At 38.3% G+C, this 19,025-nt stretch overlaps 1 protein-coding gene and 1 long non-coding RNA gene across 5 annotated transcripts in view; one reads left to right on the top strand and one right to left on the bottom strand.

The window, feature by feature from the left end:
- LOC127528937 (uncharacterized) overlaps positions 1–19,025 on the bottom strand; it is a 328,693-nt gene that overhangs the window by 267,640 nt on the left and 42,028 nt on the right. The gene's annotated exons all lie outside the window — the stretch shown is intronic.
- rapgef4a (Rap guanine nucleotide exchange factor 4a) overlaps positions 1–19,025 on the top strand; it is a 348,015-nt gene that overhangs the window by 308,989 nt on the left and 20,001 nt on the right. For all 4 annotated transcript variants that reach the window (XM_028806286.2, XM_028806287.2, XM_028806288.2 and 1 more), the window contains 7 exons: positions 907–1,057; positions 1,146–1,234; positions 6,234–6,264; positions 9,214–9,292; positions 10,689–10,835; positions 16,680–16,777; positions 17,909–18,034. In XM_028806286.2, coding sequence (XP_028662119.2) covers positions 907–1,057; positions 1,146–1,234; positions 6,234–6,264; positions 9,214–9,292; positions 10,689–10,835; positions 16,680–16,777; positions 17,909–18,034 — 721 coding nt within the window. The remainder of the gene's footprint in view (positions 1–906; positions 1,058–1,145; positions 1,235–6,233; positions 6,265–9,213; positions 9,293–10,688; positions 10,836–16,679; positions 16,778–17,908; positions 18,035–19,025) is intronic.

The following is a 19,025-nucleotide window of genomic DNA, read 5'->3' as shown; positions in this document are numbered from 1 at the left end:
CCCGTGTATGCGTGGGTTTCCTCCCACAGTCCAAAGACATGCAGGTTAGGTGCATTGGCGATTCTAAATTGTCCCGTGTGTGTGCTTGGTGTGCGTGTCCTGCGGTGGGCCGGCACCCTGCCCAGGATTTGTTCCTGTCTTCCGCTCTGTGTTGTCTGGGATTGGTTCCAGCAGACCCCCGTGACCCTGTGTTAGGATATAGCGGGGTGGACAATGACTGACTGACAAGTAATACATGTGATGAGATTCTGTTATGATTGTTATTTTTGAATTTGACTCACTGTTACAAAAATATGCAATAAATAAAATTGTGATAACAAATTAATGAAATGACTAGAAAATTAAGCAAGTCTAAATGCACCTGATTGTTATGCCATGTATAGATTATCCATCCATCCATTTTCCAACCCACTGAATCCGAACACAGGGTCACGGAGGTCTGCTGGAGCCAAACCCAGCCAACACAGGGCACAAGGTAGGAAACAATCCCAGGCAGGGTTTCAACCCACCGCAGGACACACACAAACACAAAGCACACACTAGGGCCAATTTAGAATCGCCAATCCACCTAACCTGCATGTCTTTGGACTGTGCGAGGAAACCGGAGCGCCCGGAGGAAACCCACACAGACACGGGGAGAACATGCAAACTCCATGCAGGGAGGACCCAGGAAGCGAACCTGGGTCTCCTAACTGCGAGGCAGCAGCGCTACCACTGCGCCACCGTGCCGCCCATGTATAGATTATCTTACTTTTATTTATTTTGCTTTGAATTTCTTTCAGTGTGCTTTCTAAAGATTCATGAGATAGTGTGCTCTCTCTGCATCAATAAAAATGGATTCATTCATTCATGTTACAAATGTGCGCTACGTTCCCTTTGTTTGTCATTTCCTTAACCCCCTCGCACCTATCACGCACAGCCGTCACAGGGCACAGAGCAAGAGAAGCTGGATTATGCTCTCAACAACAAAAGGCGAGTGATCCGCCTGGTATTGCAGTGGGCAACAGTGTGGGGCGACCATCTGCAGGAAGAGGAGACATCCATAGCCTTCCTGGATGTGAGTATTAGAGTCTGTCGTGATGTCATCCTGCTTTGTGCAATTGCCATGGACATGTCATTCTGATAACATTTCTCACTTTCCGCAGGAGTTCTTCATCTCTGTTTCTGATGATTCCCGGATAATTCCGGCCCTAAAGGAGCAGCTTCCAGAACTGGAGAAGATTGTGAAGCAGTTGTATGTTTTGAGCTTAATAATGAATTTATCAGAACACAGTAGCTATTGATTTAATGATCCCCAGTGACTCCTCAGGCTGTGTGAAGTCTGAACAAGGGCACAAAAATAGAACCCACTGAAGTGAAGTTCAGGCTAAAGTCCAGAATGGGTCACATCATGTGCAAGCCATCCATGAAATTAGTTGAAGGCAATTCTGCCATAAGCAATTCAGTACATAAGTCAAAAGATCCTCGCTAGTACTTACGACCTCAGATATTTTTGAACACATCAGGAAATTTTTAAGCACGCAGAGACCATTCAGTCCATCTTACTCATTTGGTTAGCCTTATACACTTGGTTCTCTAATTATGGCAGAACCCCTACTACAATTACAGTTAGTTCAAAGTTCCCAGCCCACTCATCCAGATTTCATCTTTAGATAGATAGATAGATAGATAGATAGATAGATATTGCACTTTCATTTTGTGTCCTTGACCCTGTATTTCACTCACTGTAAGTAATCACTTATTATTTATCTGAGATGCACATAATGTTGTACTTTGCAAAAATCAAAAGTCAATTATCAGCACTCTCTCTCGCTCTCTCTTTCTCTCTCGCTGCACAGGGAGAGACTGAACACGTGCGGAAATGATCGGCGCGTACAAACCGGAAGGGAAACTGGTTTGTTCGTCACCCAAGTGTATGGTCGTGAACAGATGCAAAAGTTTCGCGAACTTTTTGGTCGTAACCCGATTTGTACATGGTCTGAGATGTTCATGACCCGAGGTTCCACTGTATCATGAGCTCTTAGCATTTTGATAGCCAATTGACATACTGCCTAACAGCACAGTGTCTATAGATATGTTCCCTCATCTGAGGTTCTCCTGAGGTGAAGTTACACATTTCACAGCAAGAGTCTAGGTGCAGACCTCTGGAGTGCTGTGGTTCATGAAGCTGTGCCAAACAACCAATTGGAATGCTTCTTTATGTCACATGATATATACAGCAAGAACTCTAAGACACTCTACTACTTCACAAGATGCCTACTACTAGACATGTTCACTAGACAGTGGTCATTACTCTGATATCCCTCCCACAACACTAATCTTAGCAGTAGTCTAAGGATGCAAAGGCAACTAAATGTTATTGGATGTGTGCTAGCTGATTTGCTCTTCAATTGCCTAGAGCGGTGAAGGTTAGCAGCTGGACTCTATTGCATTTTCCATCAACATTCTGAATTTCCTTAATTAGCTTTATGTGAACACCAAACTATTTGTAATGCCCAGTTGGAGAGGTACTGAAAGCCCTGCTATACTGATTTGAGTATGGCATTATTAAACCAGTCAATGCCAGTGTTCTGTGGGCTCAGTTGTTCTGATTGTCTTTTAATAACCTCTTCAAACACTAATTGAATAATCCTTGCATAAGTAACTCAAGGAGCTCTTTTAGTTCAGGTGACCTACTAAAAACTAACTTGATGTTCCACAGTTCAGTGTGAGATAAGGAGACCAGGCAAAATATTTGCATGTGACTCATTCATGGCATTCACTTGGATTGACTGGACTTCCAAAACGTATTTTGATGGCCCAAAAACCAATTTGAAATCACAAAACCAGACAGTGTCTGTTTAGGTCGGACTTAAGGTACTGTGCGGGTTCACTTGACAGACATATTAGTTTCGACAGCATAAAGTCCTCAATGGGATCACTAGATCTGACAACACTTGCTAGGCAGCTTTCAGACTTCAATGACTTTTCCAGTGTTTTTCAGTCATAGCATTCTTTTATATATATATAGCCTTGATTTGATCTTATATAGCCTTGAAAATAAATCACAGCTAGATGTAGTGTGCTCCCATCATCATCATCATTTGTGACTCCTTGATACTTCTCTGCAGGTCTCTGCCTCTTGTTATGACAACGTCAGAGTCAGAACTGGTCTGTTTTTGTAGTAGCGGGTTGTTAATTGTAGAGATGTGTTTCTGGGCCTCTAAGAGTTAACAAGCAGTGAGTGCTCTTCTGCAGGAAAACTGGACACATTGCCCAAAAATAGTGAGGACAATTGGTGGCTGCTAGAAAAGAATGTGAGTATTTATCAGTTTACAAATGGAACACAGCCTCAAACGTTGGGACCTGCATAGATGTCAATTTAATATTTCAAATTTTTCGTACTGAGAAAGAATGAATATGGCCCATGATTGTGATTTATTTCATTGTGCTCCATGTTGAGTGGCTACCAAATTAAGTTGAAATTGTTGTACATTTACAGCTGTAGCACCAGATTTGGAATTGTGTTGAAAAATCATGGGAGAGTTGTTATCAGTAACCAACTACAATTCCTAGTCATATAATTTGACATCATCAAAGGAAACAACATTCAGCAAGTGCATTCATTAAATGTGACGTGCTGTCTGACCAGATATCATTCAAATTTTTCTAGTTGATGAGACCCTTAGGTCAATGGCACACTAGATACAACTTTCAGATGGTCAAACTTAAGCAGTTGGTGGATCTCATTGCTTTGAGGATGTCAGATTACACAACTAGTTCACAGGGGATGACAGGTCACATGATTGCTTCAAGACTTCTCAGCACATTTTTATATTTTCAAAGTACAGTGGAACCTCAGGTCACGACCATAATTCGTTCCAAAACTCTGGTTGCAGCCCGATTTGGTCATGACCCGAAGTAATTTCCCCCATAGGATTGTATGTAAATACAATTAATCCGTTCTGGACCGTACGAGCTGTATGTAAATATATTTTTTTTAAAGATTTTTAAGCATAAAAATAGTTCATTATACCATAGAATGCACAGCGTAATAGTAAACTAAATGTTTACTTACTTCTTCTGCTTGGGCTCTCTCACTCACTCTCTCTCTCGCTCACTCACGCTCTCTGTCACTCACTCGCGCTCTAACCTCTCTCACTCGCTCACTGCACAGGGAATGCACAAGGAGAGACTGAACACGCGCGCTCTCTCTCGCTCTCTCTTTCTCTCTCGCTGCACAGGGAGAGACTGAACACGTGCGGAAATGATCGGCGCGTACAAACCGGAAGGGAAACTGGTTTGTTCGTCACCCAAGTGTATGGTCGTGAACAGATGCAAAAGTTTCGCGAACTTTTTGGTCGTAACCCGATTTGTACATGGTCTGAGATGTTCATGACCCGAGGTTCCACTGTATCATGAGCTCTTAGCATTTTGATAGCCAATTGACATACTGCCTAACAGCACAGTGTCTATAGATATGTTTCCTATATACTGTAGTTTAATGAGTTCAGCTGCAGCCTCCACCTGTCTTTTTCCGTTTTCCTGTACAACAAACACGAGACAGTGAACAGTCAAGATTCTCATCTGTTATTGTGGTCTAAAACACCCCTTTTCTTTTTTCCTTGTGGCTACATTGTATTCATTGTTCTTCCAGCTGATTGCCGTTGAATGTCAACTCAACTAAGCAGAAGCCCACCTTTATGACTTAAAGCAAAATCAAACCTGTTTAAATTTGCCATTTCTCACCTGACTGCACTGACTGAGTTGCTGAGCAGGTTACACAAGATGACTGTCCAGCTCTCTGTAAAATTATGTAAATTTAGGCTACAACTGAAAGTTGTGAAATGTAATGGGAGCTTCAGATCAAGATTAAAGTCAAAGTAAACTATACTGAAGTAGCAAGATGGAATGATGAGAAAACAGTGTGCACAAACAGACAAAGCCATTCAAGATACTATTTAAATAGGCAATATACCAATAGAATAAACTTCCACCATGACACAGTCACCCATTAAATGCAAGTTTTACAGTTTGACAGTAGTAACTGATAACTTGTCATACTAATTAAAGTGGCTTGTGCATAAACTGGAAGGAGAGATCATAATCTAGAATGTTAATGTAAGCTGGAAGATCAGATAGCCAAAGAGTGAAGAATCCATAAGCGGGGTCCTGCACAATGCAAAACAACTTGTCAACACAGCATTTAAAGAACGTGACCTTCAGAGAAGGCAGAGGCTCATCGTATGGGTTCAGTTGGTTTAACAATGTGGGTCTAATGACCCAGAGTTCTTTCTAACTTCAAAAGAGCAGTCAGTAGATATAGTCAATAATTGTAAGCTCAGTTGACTTACCAACATCTTAGTTGTGGGACAACGGTTCATTGGAAACTCAGTAGACCAGACAATGCCTTTCCATAAGCCTAAACAAGTTCTGTGGGTTCTACTGTCCTAACCTTTGTTGATGGCTAAATGTCTTTTTGGGTTTGTCAATCAAATTTGGTCTGTTTAGGGATAACTCAAGGTATGCTGTGTTTAGTTAACTTATGGTACATAGTTATTCTGACTGCCTAAAATCTTCTGTAAAATCACTAGATCAGACCATTTTTCTTAGATAGGGTGGTATTTTCAGTAAACCTGAACTTGAACACACCAAGGCATTATGTGATAGCCCAAATTTATCTGTAACATCATTAGACAAGTATATACTGTACCTGACACATGATGCTACTTGGGTACAGTTGGAGGCTCACTGTGAAGTCACTGGACCATTGCAATGTCTAGTCATTTCCTGAAGGAAACCCTTGGGTTCAGTCTGTCTACCAAAACATGTTTTATGGCTGAAGGATCTAGATGGGCTGAGAAAATCAGGATAATGTCAGATGAAGTGATCCTAGGTGGTCAGTGGACTTTGTTCACCAAACAAGAGCTGTTTTGAAAGTCCACTATTCTCTGCAGGATCTCTAGTCTAAGCATTGCTTGTTTTACAGATCTAAGGCAGTCTGTGGGTTCATATGATCATCTAAGTATTATGCTATTCTGTACGGTCTGTGTACTTAGCAGTATCAGATTGGCTGACCTGAGATGCTGAATAGATGCGCACATTTGGATAAACGTTAAAAAAGTTTAATTCTGAATCCAACTTTAGTTTACTTTACTTTTAGTCTTATTTGTCAAATGGAAACTCAAATTGTATATTTGCATTTAGTTTTTTTGTTAAAAACTTAATTAATTGATTTTTTTTTTGCATTCTAGCTCTGAGGAAGCCAGGTCAGCACAGAAGAAGGTAATTATATTGTTTAATAAAATATCTCACCATAATATGTTCCATATCTTAACTCTGCATAATTGATATTGTCTTGCTCTAGGACTGGAGGGGTGGGAGTGAATTTTACTGTACCTTATACTATTTCAAGCTATTTCAAGATGAAACCTTTAATTACCAATTGGAGAGTGTCCTCAAGTCAGTCTCATTGCAGACTGAAGAGAGTCTTGGTGTAGTGTGCCACTCCATTTGCATGTCTGATTGCTTTTTAAGGGAGATATGGTTATGAGCAATGCATTGAAGTACAATAAAAGAACACACCAGCCCATTCCTAATTCTGACAGTCCAGATTTGCATATTCTAACTAGTTATTTTCACCTTCTTGATAAACTGCATAAAAATGTCAATGATTTATATGCAAAAAATATGCATTACAAGATGATTCTGAGATGATTCTGCACTTATGGGTTGCATTGATAAAGGGGATGAGACAGAGGAGAGGAGTCAGGTGAAAAACTTTGTTTCTTGTTGCAAAAGGAATCATCTGCAATTTAATATCAACAAAAAGAAGGAACTGCTTATTGACTTTCGCCACACCAATGAGCCTCTATTTCCAGTCACTATACAGGAAGTGTATGTAGATGTAATGCACTCGTACAAGTAATTAGGAGTCCATATCAATGACAGGTTGGACTGATCTCTGAACACAGAGGAACTATATAAAAAAGGGCAGACAAGGCTCTTCATCCTTAGGAAACGGCATTCCTTAAATGTGGGAAGTGACATCCTTCACACCTCCTACATCTCTAATATGGCCATTGAAATTTTCTATGCTGTTGTTTGCTGGGCTGGTTACATCATTGCAAGCAGTGCTGGATTAACCATTGTGGAATATGGCCGGCCGTTCATCCCGGCCAATAACCCCAAGCCACCAGGTGGAGCCCTGCCTGCAACACAGAGGTGCCACGAGTTCCAGCAGGGCATCATGGACAGTGGAGTTTTTCATCACAGCCCTGCTGGATACCATGGGAACATTCAGGGGATGCTGCAGGAAGGCCCAGAGACTTTTGTTTCACCTATAACCCGGAAGTGTGTCTTAGTCACGGCGACAGAGCAAATGACACACTTCCGGGTTGAAGAAAAGAAGCTTTTATCTGACCCAGAAGTGTTCACGGTCACATGGACAGAGAGAGAGAAACGCTTCCAGGTCACGGATTATATAAAGGACTGTGAGAGACCAGAGCGTTGAGCTGAGTTGGGAGGCAGGGTGGCTAAGCGTCTGGGAGTGGAGGATTGAGTATTGTTTATTATTGATTATTGGAGTAGTGTGGAGTAGTGGTGCTTTGTGCACATTTATTATTATAATAAATAACATTTTGGATTTTTATCTGGTGTCTAACATCTGGTCTGAGGGTTCAAGGGGTCAACAGTGCCTCTATTTGTCACACCATATAAGCAAAGTAAGCACATGCTTAGGGCATCAAGGGTAAAGGGGGCACCACAAAAATTTTTCATGGCCGAATTTATCACATAAATTATTAAATTAATTAAATTTATAGCCATTTTCAAAATTTAATGAAAAATGAATAATGCCTCCCTGTACCTCCCTATGCCGTCACTGTTCGTAGAAAGCGCCTTACACAGTGCGTTCTGCATACTGGTGCCATCTACGATGTGGAATTCCCATTTCATGGTGATTGTCTTAAACACCATGTTATGTCAAAATATTGTGAAAGTAATTCGATTCAAAAAATATGTTTTTATATTTTTAAATAATAATTAATAGTTGATTAAAAATTATCACGTAATTGTTGTGTTTCGTGAATTATCTGTTATTTAACTTAAAATTAATTTCTAGTGCGTAGAAAGCGTTATTTTCTGTTTTAAGCAAAAACAAAAAATTGTCCCAGTTTGAGGGAAAAATATTCTGGTAAGTCTATTTAATTCTATTCTTGGATATTTTTAAATTCATTTACATTATGTAAAAGTGAAAATCATACAGCTGGTTACTATTGGATAAAATTGTTTATAACTTTTTTACTAATAAAGATTTATTATCAAAATTTTCACAAAATATTCTTCAAATCTTGTACTAAGCATATGTGTAAATAGATTTGCTAAATTGACACAAAAGCCATAAATAAATTAAATAATCAAAATGGTAAATCTACGGTTTTCATGTCAACATGAAAACCGTACATTTCAAAAAAAACCTTTACAATCGACCCCAAACGCTAAAATTTGTAAAATTTTGGATGCCATTTTCTCTTCAAGTAATGATATTAAAAATCCCCTCAGAACAACTATGCATCAAGGCAGGCTGGATGCCTTATCTCTATTATGTATAGAAGCAGATGTGTTACGTAAGATTGATTATGAAGATCTAATCAAAGAGTTTCCAAGGAAAAAAAGTAGGAGAAAATTATTAAGATAAAAATAAAATGAAGCATACAAAAATAAATATTATTTTCCTTCTTACTATAAGTATGTTTTGTTTAATTTCGAATTTTCGATAATAAAATTTTTATTTTCTAGTTTGTTATTGTTTTAATATTTTCAGATTCAGATTACTAGTCTTTCGATTAGGCTATTCTCCACTACTGTAATTTCAATTCCATGACATTAAAAGTTCAGACTCTCCTCCTTAAATGATTGACCTCTTAGTCAACGGCAGCATTAGCCAAACTATTAAATATGCTGGTCAATGTCTTCAAAGTTGTTATAGTTATTGATCCTGTGGAAGTGTTGATAGGACATAGCACATCTGTCTAGACTAAAGAGATTGCGTTGTCCATCCCAGAATGTTCTCAGTTTATTGTGGAATGATCTTGTGTAGCTAAGAGTCAAATAAAATGCTGTAGTCAGCCTTTCTGTGTGTTCAAAGGAAGACAATATCCAGATCTGTCACCAAGTCTGCCTTCAAGTCAGAACCCTGTGATAAAACTGTCCTTCTCTTTCTGTTCTGTTTAGCACAAAGTACTCCTCCGGCAATTTAGTATTGGTGACGAACGACTTCAGAAGCGACAACCGATAAAGGTCACCGATGAAAGTGAGTATAAGACAGAATTGGCACTGACAATTGCCCAGAGGAATATGTTTTATAAACACCTTTCAATCTCCTATGCAGTCTTGCCTCTTATTAACAACTTGTGTTTACCTCACCACTGACCACACCACTAGCCATGGCGTTCACCTACCTTCAGGTGTTATCATTGTAGTTACTCTGCAGTCATCTGTGGCCCTTTTTGTATTAATTGAATTAACATAAATAGAAACTTCTCACATTTAGTAAGTACTTGGGAGCTGAGTCTTCATTGTTTAATGTGCCTGGTTAATGTTCAAATCTTATGTTTTGACTTTTGCCTTGTTTTGCTAACCTTAGTTTTTACTTGTCCCTTGTCCTATTGTTTTTGCCTAATTAGAGTGCCGATCCTTTGCTTGAACTAGAGTTTGACCTCACCACCCACCTTATATTTTTAAATTTGCCTTTAATGGGCAGTACTAGGATATCTCAGTTCTTCACACTGGCAGATGTTTTCCATGCCTTAAACCGGGATACATAATTGGAATTAAACGGTGATTGCAGAAGAAGAAGCCAAGCGTTAGCATATGATATACTGTGGAGTTCATTCCTGATATCCAGATGGTTTGAATGACTCAGTTTGCTGCTGATCAAAAATCTTAGGCTTACCTAATGTATATGAATAACAAGCAAGAAGTGACTTGATTCTTGGAAAGCAACTCACCCTCCTCTATCATTGTTTTAAGAAGGTGCAGGGTGTCTCAATAGAGGTAAAAAATAAAAAGTTTTAATAGCCAGGTTCAGCTGTGTTTAAGAAATAGTCCAACTGAAGCTTCTACAACTTCAATTTGCTTTTAGTCTGCATTTAGTCTGGTGCTTACCAGTATACCCCTAAGATGAAAATTGTTCAGAGGTGTAGAAGCATTTTGGGCACACCTTCAACAGTAAATTGATTCATTCAATATTATTTCTACCTAGACAATTATTTGCATGTTTGGTTGGGAGTAAGATCTCCCATAAATCATTTGTAGTAACAAAGGATGTGCCAAATGAGACGAGCCCTTTTTAAGGTAGAATGGCTGAGAGGCACATGTTATTGCTTCTTATGTCTTTGTTGTTATAAGTTGGCATCTGCCCAATCTTTCTTCTTTATTTTTTGTTTTTGTCTTTTCTGATTAACACCCTCTGCTTTTCTCTGTAAATCCCCTCTTTACTGATGGTGAATACTAATCCTTTTTAGGCTAGACATTCTTTAAATGCAATAACTTCTTCAGGGTTGATTCTACTGCGGAGACAGAGAAATGATTAAAAGAGACGGGAAATGAAAACAAAGTGGAACAGCAGCTTGCCACTCTTAAGGCTAATTATTATTGTGGGTATTGAAGAAAAAGAAAACTAACTTCTGACTTACCTGTTCTTGTAGTTCTCTTTAAGGTGTACTGCATCGATCACACCTACACCACAATCCGTGTGTCAGTGGCGGCTACTGTGAAAGAGGTGATTAATGCTGTAGCTGATAAGCTGGGCTCTGCTGAAGACCTTATTCTTGTCAAGATGAGTTCTTCAGGAGGTATTGATTTGATTTTCCTAATATACAAATATTACTAAATTAAAAAGTAAAATGATGAAAAAAGAATAAAAGCCAATAGCACTTTACACATATACAAAAGTCCTCAAGCACACATTAGAATGATGAATTCCCACCTAGTGTGAATCTTCAAACTCTTCTTAATAATTTATTCATAATTTTACTTTCTGACATATTAATAATAATAAGGACAGGACAGACAGTATTAGTTTACAAAACACTGCTAATGTAGTCTGGCTATCTTCAGACACGTTAGATTTGAAAGGACCCTTCTGCTGGCTCCATGTGCCCTCTGCTGGTGATTTATTACAGTAACAACCTTAAATTAAGTACAGTACATGAATTATTATTTTGTTTATTAATATTCTAATTGTGTAACAGTGCAGTAGTTTCCAAATTTCTGCATCAGGAGAATGGCTGAGTTATGTGATTTACTGATGGCCACACACTGGGACAGTCAGTACTAGAGCCTGAATCTGCATCCTTGTGCCTTATAGGTAGTTTACCAGTACAGAAACTGAGGGTAAATTATTTTTACAGTAAAAAACAAAGAGTGCACAGGTAATGCAATCCACCTGTTACATTACTGTGAAAAGGCAAGTATTTATTATATTAGGTAGCATGCCATCGGATTCAGAGTCAGTAGATGGATCCAGATTAGTGGGTCTGAACAGCTCACACTGCAATCAATCTGCCTATAAAATCTCGTCAGAGAAATAAGTCAACAAGCAACCAAAATCTTTCGTATTAACTCATCTATCTATCTATCTATCTATCTATCTATCTATCTATCTATCTATCTATCTATCTATCTATCTATCTATCTATCTATCTATCTATCTATCTATCTATCTATCTATCTATCTATCTATCTATCTATCTGTTGACAAACTGAGAAATATAAAAACCGAGCATTATGAATAATGAATCCATATACTACATTAAGGATTCTAAGTTTTCTTTTAAATTATTTGTAGATAGACAGAGAATGTAACACCATATCAAGGGGCATTTAGTCAAACATAGGAGTTCCTCAAGTTTTTGTTCTGTGTCCTTTTTCTGTTTGCACCAGTGACTTACAAAAGAATAATGATGATTGTTCCATTAGTTAAAAATGATGGCGAATCTATGGTGTCATGACACATATCATATGAAGATAGGATGAATCTGTGGATGAAAAAGGCACACTGAAAAGCAGACAGATAATATTTTTTCTCAATTCTCTTGTTTATTCATTCGGAGTCACAGTAAGTAGAGATTCAAAAGAGCATAACTTATTGCCGCAAAGCTCAATTGAACCCTGATCAAAAGCCAGGAGGGGTTTTTTATACTTCACCATCTCATGATTAATAAGACAGAAATAACATCCTTATCAAAACAGTAAAGTTAAACAATATGTCTGTTGAGCTAAGCATTATCTGTGTTTTCAAAGCTGAGCACAGGAGAGACGCCTTTGCATAAACTACATGTACTTTCTGCAGCCTTGTGACCTTGTCCCTGAAACATTCACTCTGAGAAAGGGAAAACAAGAAACAGCTTAGATTTTATTAATGTGGACACTATTTCTCCTGAACCCTGGAATAACATATTTTTGTTAGTTCATAAGCCAAAGCGTCTCTCACTGGCAAGTTACAAAATAGTTATTATAAAAATTCTAATTTACTAAACACACAAAATACATGGTGCTGAGGAGAACATTCTTCTTCTACAAATCCATTTGCTTTAATGAAATGGGTCGATTAGTGAATTGGTAAAATAAAAAACTAAAAAAAAAAAATTTGTGATTTTCTGAAACATAACCCTGCTCCAGGGTTTGTTCCCTGCCTTGCGCCCTGTGTTGGCTGGGATTGGCTCCAGCAGACCCCTGTGACCCTGTGTTAGGATACAGCGGGTTGGATAATGGATGGATGGATGGATGAAACATAAATCTGTATATTTACAGGAATGTAAATATCTAGGAACTCAAATTGCTAATTGGTCTAAAATGAAATGTTAAAATAAAAAATATCTGTTCTAAATGCAATCAGCTCATATTTATTTTCTCTGTAAACTCAGACTACAAAATGTGGACAGGGACCTCTTGCTATCTTTTTATCACAGCATGACCCAATCTATTATAACTTTTATCTCCAGTGCCTGGTTTGGTGACTTGACAAATCAAAATGTAAAAAAAGCTTCAATGGGCAACCAGACAGGTAGCAAGAATTATTGGTGCTGATGCTGATGACTTGATACGTGTGTGCCAGAGGGCATTGATAAAGAAACGGGATATTATCTCACTGATGGATGTCTTCCATTACATGCAGCAGTTTCATTCAGTAAGACAGGGAGAACAGTTTCTTTAAAGACCTTCACAAATAGCTCCAGAAATTCCTTTCTCTTCAGTACTATTAGGCGGTTTAACAATTGTAGTTTTCATAAGTACGGTGGAGACGTCTATGTGAGACTTCTATTAACGTTAGTGGTAGTTTTAAGAGTATTTATAAATAATGTAAGTATGACCGATTTTTGTAAAATTTTAAACGTTAGAATAGGTTTATATGGGAAAACCAAGGCCAGAATCCATGATGTCCAAATATAGTAGTATAGTACTTCATTTATGAAAAATCCACAACTCCCTCAAAAATAAATTAATATTTGAGAATAATAATATTAAATTTGAACTTAAATTGTATAAAGTTGAGAACAAACATACCATACTTGCAAATAGCCCCAGGTGGTTTTTCCTATAGCATTGTAATAAAATCACAAAGCTCTCAGATATGTGGCTACCAGATTCACTGTGTGACTGTCAGCAATTCACTTCACCTGCTAGTGCTCCAGGCGCAGAACAAGGGAAATTGTCATACTTGACAAAAGTGTCACCTAGAAAACTAAATGCAAATGTCATTAGTTGCCCCCATTGCTCTGTAACCACCATATTGACATCTGTGGCAGAGCGACGGGCGCCGAGCAGGCTCCTGTCAATCAAGGAGAATCCACTGCATCCACTAAACAGAATCATCTCCAGACAGAGGAGCAGCTTCAGTGACAGACTGCTGTTACCATCCTGCTCCACTGACAGACTGAGGAGATCGTTCCTCCCCGACACTTTGCGACTCTTCAATTCTACCCGGGGGGGTAAACGTTAACATTATACAAAGTTATTGTCTGTCTATTATACCTGCATTTTTATCACTCTTTAATTTAATATTGTTCTTTATCAGTATGCTGCTGCTGGAGTATGTGAATTTCCCCGTGGGATTAATAAAGTATCTATCTATCTATCTATCTATCTATCTATCTATCTATCTATCTATCTATCTATCTATCTATCTATCTATCTATCTATCTATCTATCTATCTATCTATCTATCTATCTATCTATCTATCTATCTATCTATATTGTCTTTTATTGCTTATTTACAATGCTGCACTTATTACTTCCAACATGTATTCATTTGGTTTGAAGTCACTATTCACATGATCTTCTGGTAAACTTGTAAAAATTGTTTCAAAACAGCCCTCAAACTGATGTTTACTCATTTATGTTGACCTCATTTGTAAATTGCTTCTAATAAAAGTGTCTGCTAAATTAATAAATGAAAATGTAAACAGATATCTGTACATTTAAACTCTTAATGTTTTTTTCTTTTTTAAACCATTTTTCCTTGTGCTTTCCTGTATTTTACAACTTATACAACTATAAAAACATATGTCCTTTTAAAACTCATTTTTTGTTTTTTTGCCTTCACTACGATTGGAAAAAGCATGGCTTTAAATGTTTTCTCAACCTTTAACAAACTAATCCATCAATCAATCAACCAATCAACCTAGTGCCTTTCAAACAAGTAAAAGTGCAATGTAAGGTAAAACATGACTAGAAGGAAATCCAAATGCAAAACATATATTAATCCATTCATTCATCCTCTAAACACATTTTCTCCTTTTCAGAACTGCAATAGGCATACCCAGTTAATAATTCATTACATTTATGTAGCACTTTTCTCAGTACTCAAAGCGCTATCCACACAGGGAGGAACCGGGAAGCGAACCCACAATCTTCCACAGTCTCCTTACTGCAAAGCAGCAGCACTACCACTGTGCCACCTGTGAGGACAAGTTCTGCCAGTAAGACAGACATCAACATCAGGTGGGATGTCAGTCTGTCCCAGGGCATACTAATACACGAGCCGACATGACCTCCAACAAGATTAATTAGAGTCAGCAATTCACTTTACAGTATGTCTTAGACTGTGTGAGGAAAATCTGACTAATACATCACAGGGTATAATTGTGATGCTGAGTAGTCGCTAGTTTTTTATATCTCAATTCATTGCATTTCCCTCCTCAAAGTACCTTTTGGAACAAACACATATTTCTAGTATAAATGTAGTCCAGGCGGGTTAAATTATTTCTGCAAACAAGAAAGCTGTGGTTGGTCTTGTCATGTTGAAGGGCATTACTGACTGTATGCCATTTAAAGCTGAAGAATGGTTTACTTTACACCACATTTCCAGATATAATTAACACTTATTGACCTGGATAGGTTGAGCAATTGATTAGAGGAAGAAAATGTACAGACCTCCTTGGCCACAAAGCCACAGGACACCTTCAGCTACTTTCACATGAGCTTAATTTTGAAGAGTTAATTTGTGTTGTGCAAACTGACATGCAGGCAAGGATTTATCAAAGTCCTGCTCTGAATCTTTTGTTACCTCACACACTAAAATGGAAGAAAAGAAACATTTGAAGCATGAGAAAATGTACATTGTTAGGGCACCCCAGTTATATTCAAGCTGTTTGGTGACATCTTGTGATTGTAACATAATGATCTTAATGTTGCAACTGCTGCTGAATGAAACAGGAAGTCAATATGACAGGAAATAGGACAAGTAGGAAGTGATTGCGGCAGCAGTAGACATGATGTGTTTGTTCTCATTAACAGTCCTTCACCCTTTTCACACCATTTTACATGACTAAACATTCTCAACATCTCCTTGTAGTTTCCGGAGTTACTGCATGAAGGCATTTAGATTACTGGATAACTGAGCAGGAGAATCGGGGTGGCCAGTATACACTTAATGAACCAGAGAAGGTCTTTCCTTCAACCACATATTTGCCAGTTGTTTCTGTGACTACAGTATGTGCTGCCAAACACAGGTCTGAAGGGAACTATACAAAAGCAGCACTTCACCCATTACTATCCATCCATCCATTATCCAACCCGCTATATCCTAACTACAGGGTCACGGGGATCTGCTGGAGCCAATCCCAGCCAACACAGGGTGCAAGGCAGGAAACAAACCCCGGGCAGGGCGCCAGCCCACCACAGGGCGCACACACACACACACCAAGCACACACTAGGGACAATTTAGGATTGCCACTGCACCTAACCTGCATGTCTTTGGACTGTGGGAGGAAACCCACGCAGACACAGTTCACCCATTTCTATCTTTTGGAATTTCATAAAAGCTTGGTGTAATTGTATCATGCAGTGTACTGGTGCCCTGTCAAGGACTCGCTTCTGCTATACATCAAATGATGTGGGGATAAGCTGTGGCCGCCTGCTGTACTGAACTTGTTAAAAATCAGGTTTCATTGCAGACAGCACTATGATCATGAATCAGCTCAGACCTAGTGTTGTGGAGCTGTGAAGCATCGGTGTTAGCCACTGTGCCACGCACCATTTCCTAAAGGGCATTAAAAAAGCTTTGAACATATTAAGCTATGTGATGACAAAACTGCTGACTTTTTTTGTAAGCATCATAATTTTAAAAATATAACTATTTCTTCACTTTCACAATATTGTTTCTGCAACATTGTTTGTTGCCTCTGTTTTACAGAAAAAGCTGTGCTGAAGCCCAATGAAACGTCTGTGTTCACAACTTTAAGTATCAATGGGCGGCTCTTTGTTTGCCCACGGGACCAGTTTGACTCACTGGTATGTATTCATACTAATTTTTCTTTCTTATTCATTCATGTTTTTGTCTTTGATGACATATTATTCAAAATTTAAAGGTGGAAATGGAATTAATCTTAGAGCAACCAGTCCAACCATGATTAGGTTTTAAGGTGAGGCAACACAAAAAGTTCAAGAGATCCACTCACCACGCAAGCAACAGATTGGCATTTCCTAACCCATGTATGTCTCAACGGTGTTGGTTTTGTTTCCCATGGATTCAATAGCAGTTGCGCAAGTCTCACTCATGCTACCAAATGAGTGAAAACACCTAAATGTGTTTAAAAGGGATGACCCTGTTTTCAAGTGAATCTGTGGGCATGTGCCCAAATTTAAAAAATGGGTAGCTGAATGGGATGGGGAAGATTCAGGTTTAGTGAATTTTTGTGATATCAATCTTTTAGCACTCACTTAAAATCCACTACACCCTTATTAATGGATGCATTTTTCCAATTCTTTTTGAGTGCAGATGTATTACTTAATCAAGAGTCAACCTGCTGTTGTGAAATGAAACATCAACACATGCTGTTGTGCCTCTATCTTAATGTGCAACTAAATTAAGCATGGATTTCGAGTCCTTTCCTGATAATAATTCTTTAATTTTCCTTCTGAATTACCTGACAATGCCAGCTCTTTATTTCAAAGGTACTGTATATCACTAACAACAGCTGTTTCCTTTTCACTGGATTGTAATCAAACTGGTCAGTTTGAGAAAATAGATAATTTCAGTCAAAAACATTAATCATGTACACCCTTAAAAAAGGCACGAGTGCAAACTAAGGTGTGAAGTGCACCTCTAAAGAGTGGAAAAATGGCTCTTTGTTACGAGTCAAGTTTTCTTGTCTTCATTTGAAATGCTACACTTAAGTGATCAGTTTTTTAAGTGTAATATCATTAGGCAACAGTGAAACCCTACAGCCACAGAACAAAGTTTGACATTCTTTTGGTGAAATGCCTACTTCTACCTCCTGAAGGTCACTTCTAATTTTGTTTGTAAATTATTGCTGTATTTTTTGAGTTTGGAAGCAGGTTGGGTCATGGAAAAATGTAGATCAGGTGAAATTTTGAAAAACTGCACTGTAAGTGAGTGATATTGTGCCTTTATTTTCACAGACACCTCTGTCAGAACAAGAAGGTCCCTCTTTGGGCTCAATTGGCACATTTGAGCTTATGAGTTCTAAGGATCTAGCCCACCAGATGACCGTGTATGACTGGGAGCTCTTCAATTGTGTCCATGAGGTCAGTGTCATTCTTTAAAAAGATAATCATGACAAACAAACAGGCTCTCTACAAGAATCATAACCATGTCTATTGCTCTTACCATTTGAATATCAATTATTTCACAACAAAAACATAAGATGAAACGGGCATGAGTTTGTGTCAGCAGTCTATAAAGAACAAATGATAAGTAACGAAGAAGTTGTTTTGTAATGATTGTAGTCCGCTTTACTCATTACTGTACAGGCTTGTACTGTTAGTTGATGAATGTTCCAGGCCTATAGTATAATATTGAATGATGAATGTTCCAGTACAATATGGAATAGTAATAAGTATAAGCACTACAAACCTGATATAGGTGTATTGAATGAATGCGTAATTAGGCCTCGAGCTGTAGTCGAAATCGCGTTTCAGGCCTCTAGCGCTTTAATCGAAGTCGCCTTTCTCTGAATTTTCGCGGCCGTAAATCCGCCGCCTGCCGCGATGTCGGTCTCGTAAGGTTTTTCGGGCAGCTGCGCAGAAGGCGACTGCGCATTCGGCTTCGGACAGACGTGTGTGAGTGAGTGAGTAGGCTGGCGAATTATATATAAGATGCTATATAATGACCATAGTAGGCAATGTTGCCCCCTAGTGGCTAAGGAAGATCACATTTTCACCAATAACATAGTGTGTAACTCAGAAAATTACTTGAAGAATAAGTTCAGTTATTTCTCCACAAACATTCTATATTAAGTTCCATCCGTCCATTAACCAACCCACTATATTTTAACACAGAGTTGACACACAAAATTGCATTCGAAAGCAAAGCATTTTTTTTTTAATTTTAAAACTACCTTCTCTGTTTTTGCAGTTTACAATAGGCATTAAGGGTACATAGATAGATAGATAGATAGATAGATAGATAGATAGATAGATAGATAGATAGATAGATAGATAGATAGATAGATAGATAGATAGATACTTTATTAATCCCAATGGGAAATACATGAGTCCATAAGTGAATAAAAAGCCG

The sequence above is a fragment of the Erpetoichthys calabaricus genome, chromosome 8 (assembly GCF_900747795.2).
Source record: "Erpetoichthys calabaricus chromosome 8, fErpCal1.3, whole genome shotgun sequence".
Taxonomy (NCBI): domain Eukaryota; kingdom Metazoa; phylum Chordata; class Cladistia; order Polypteriformes; family Polypteridae; genus Erpetoichthys; species Erpetoichthys calabaricus.
Note: the sequence above shows the minus strand (reverse complement) of the source record. Positions and strands in the feature narration are given on the sequence as shown.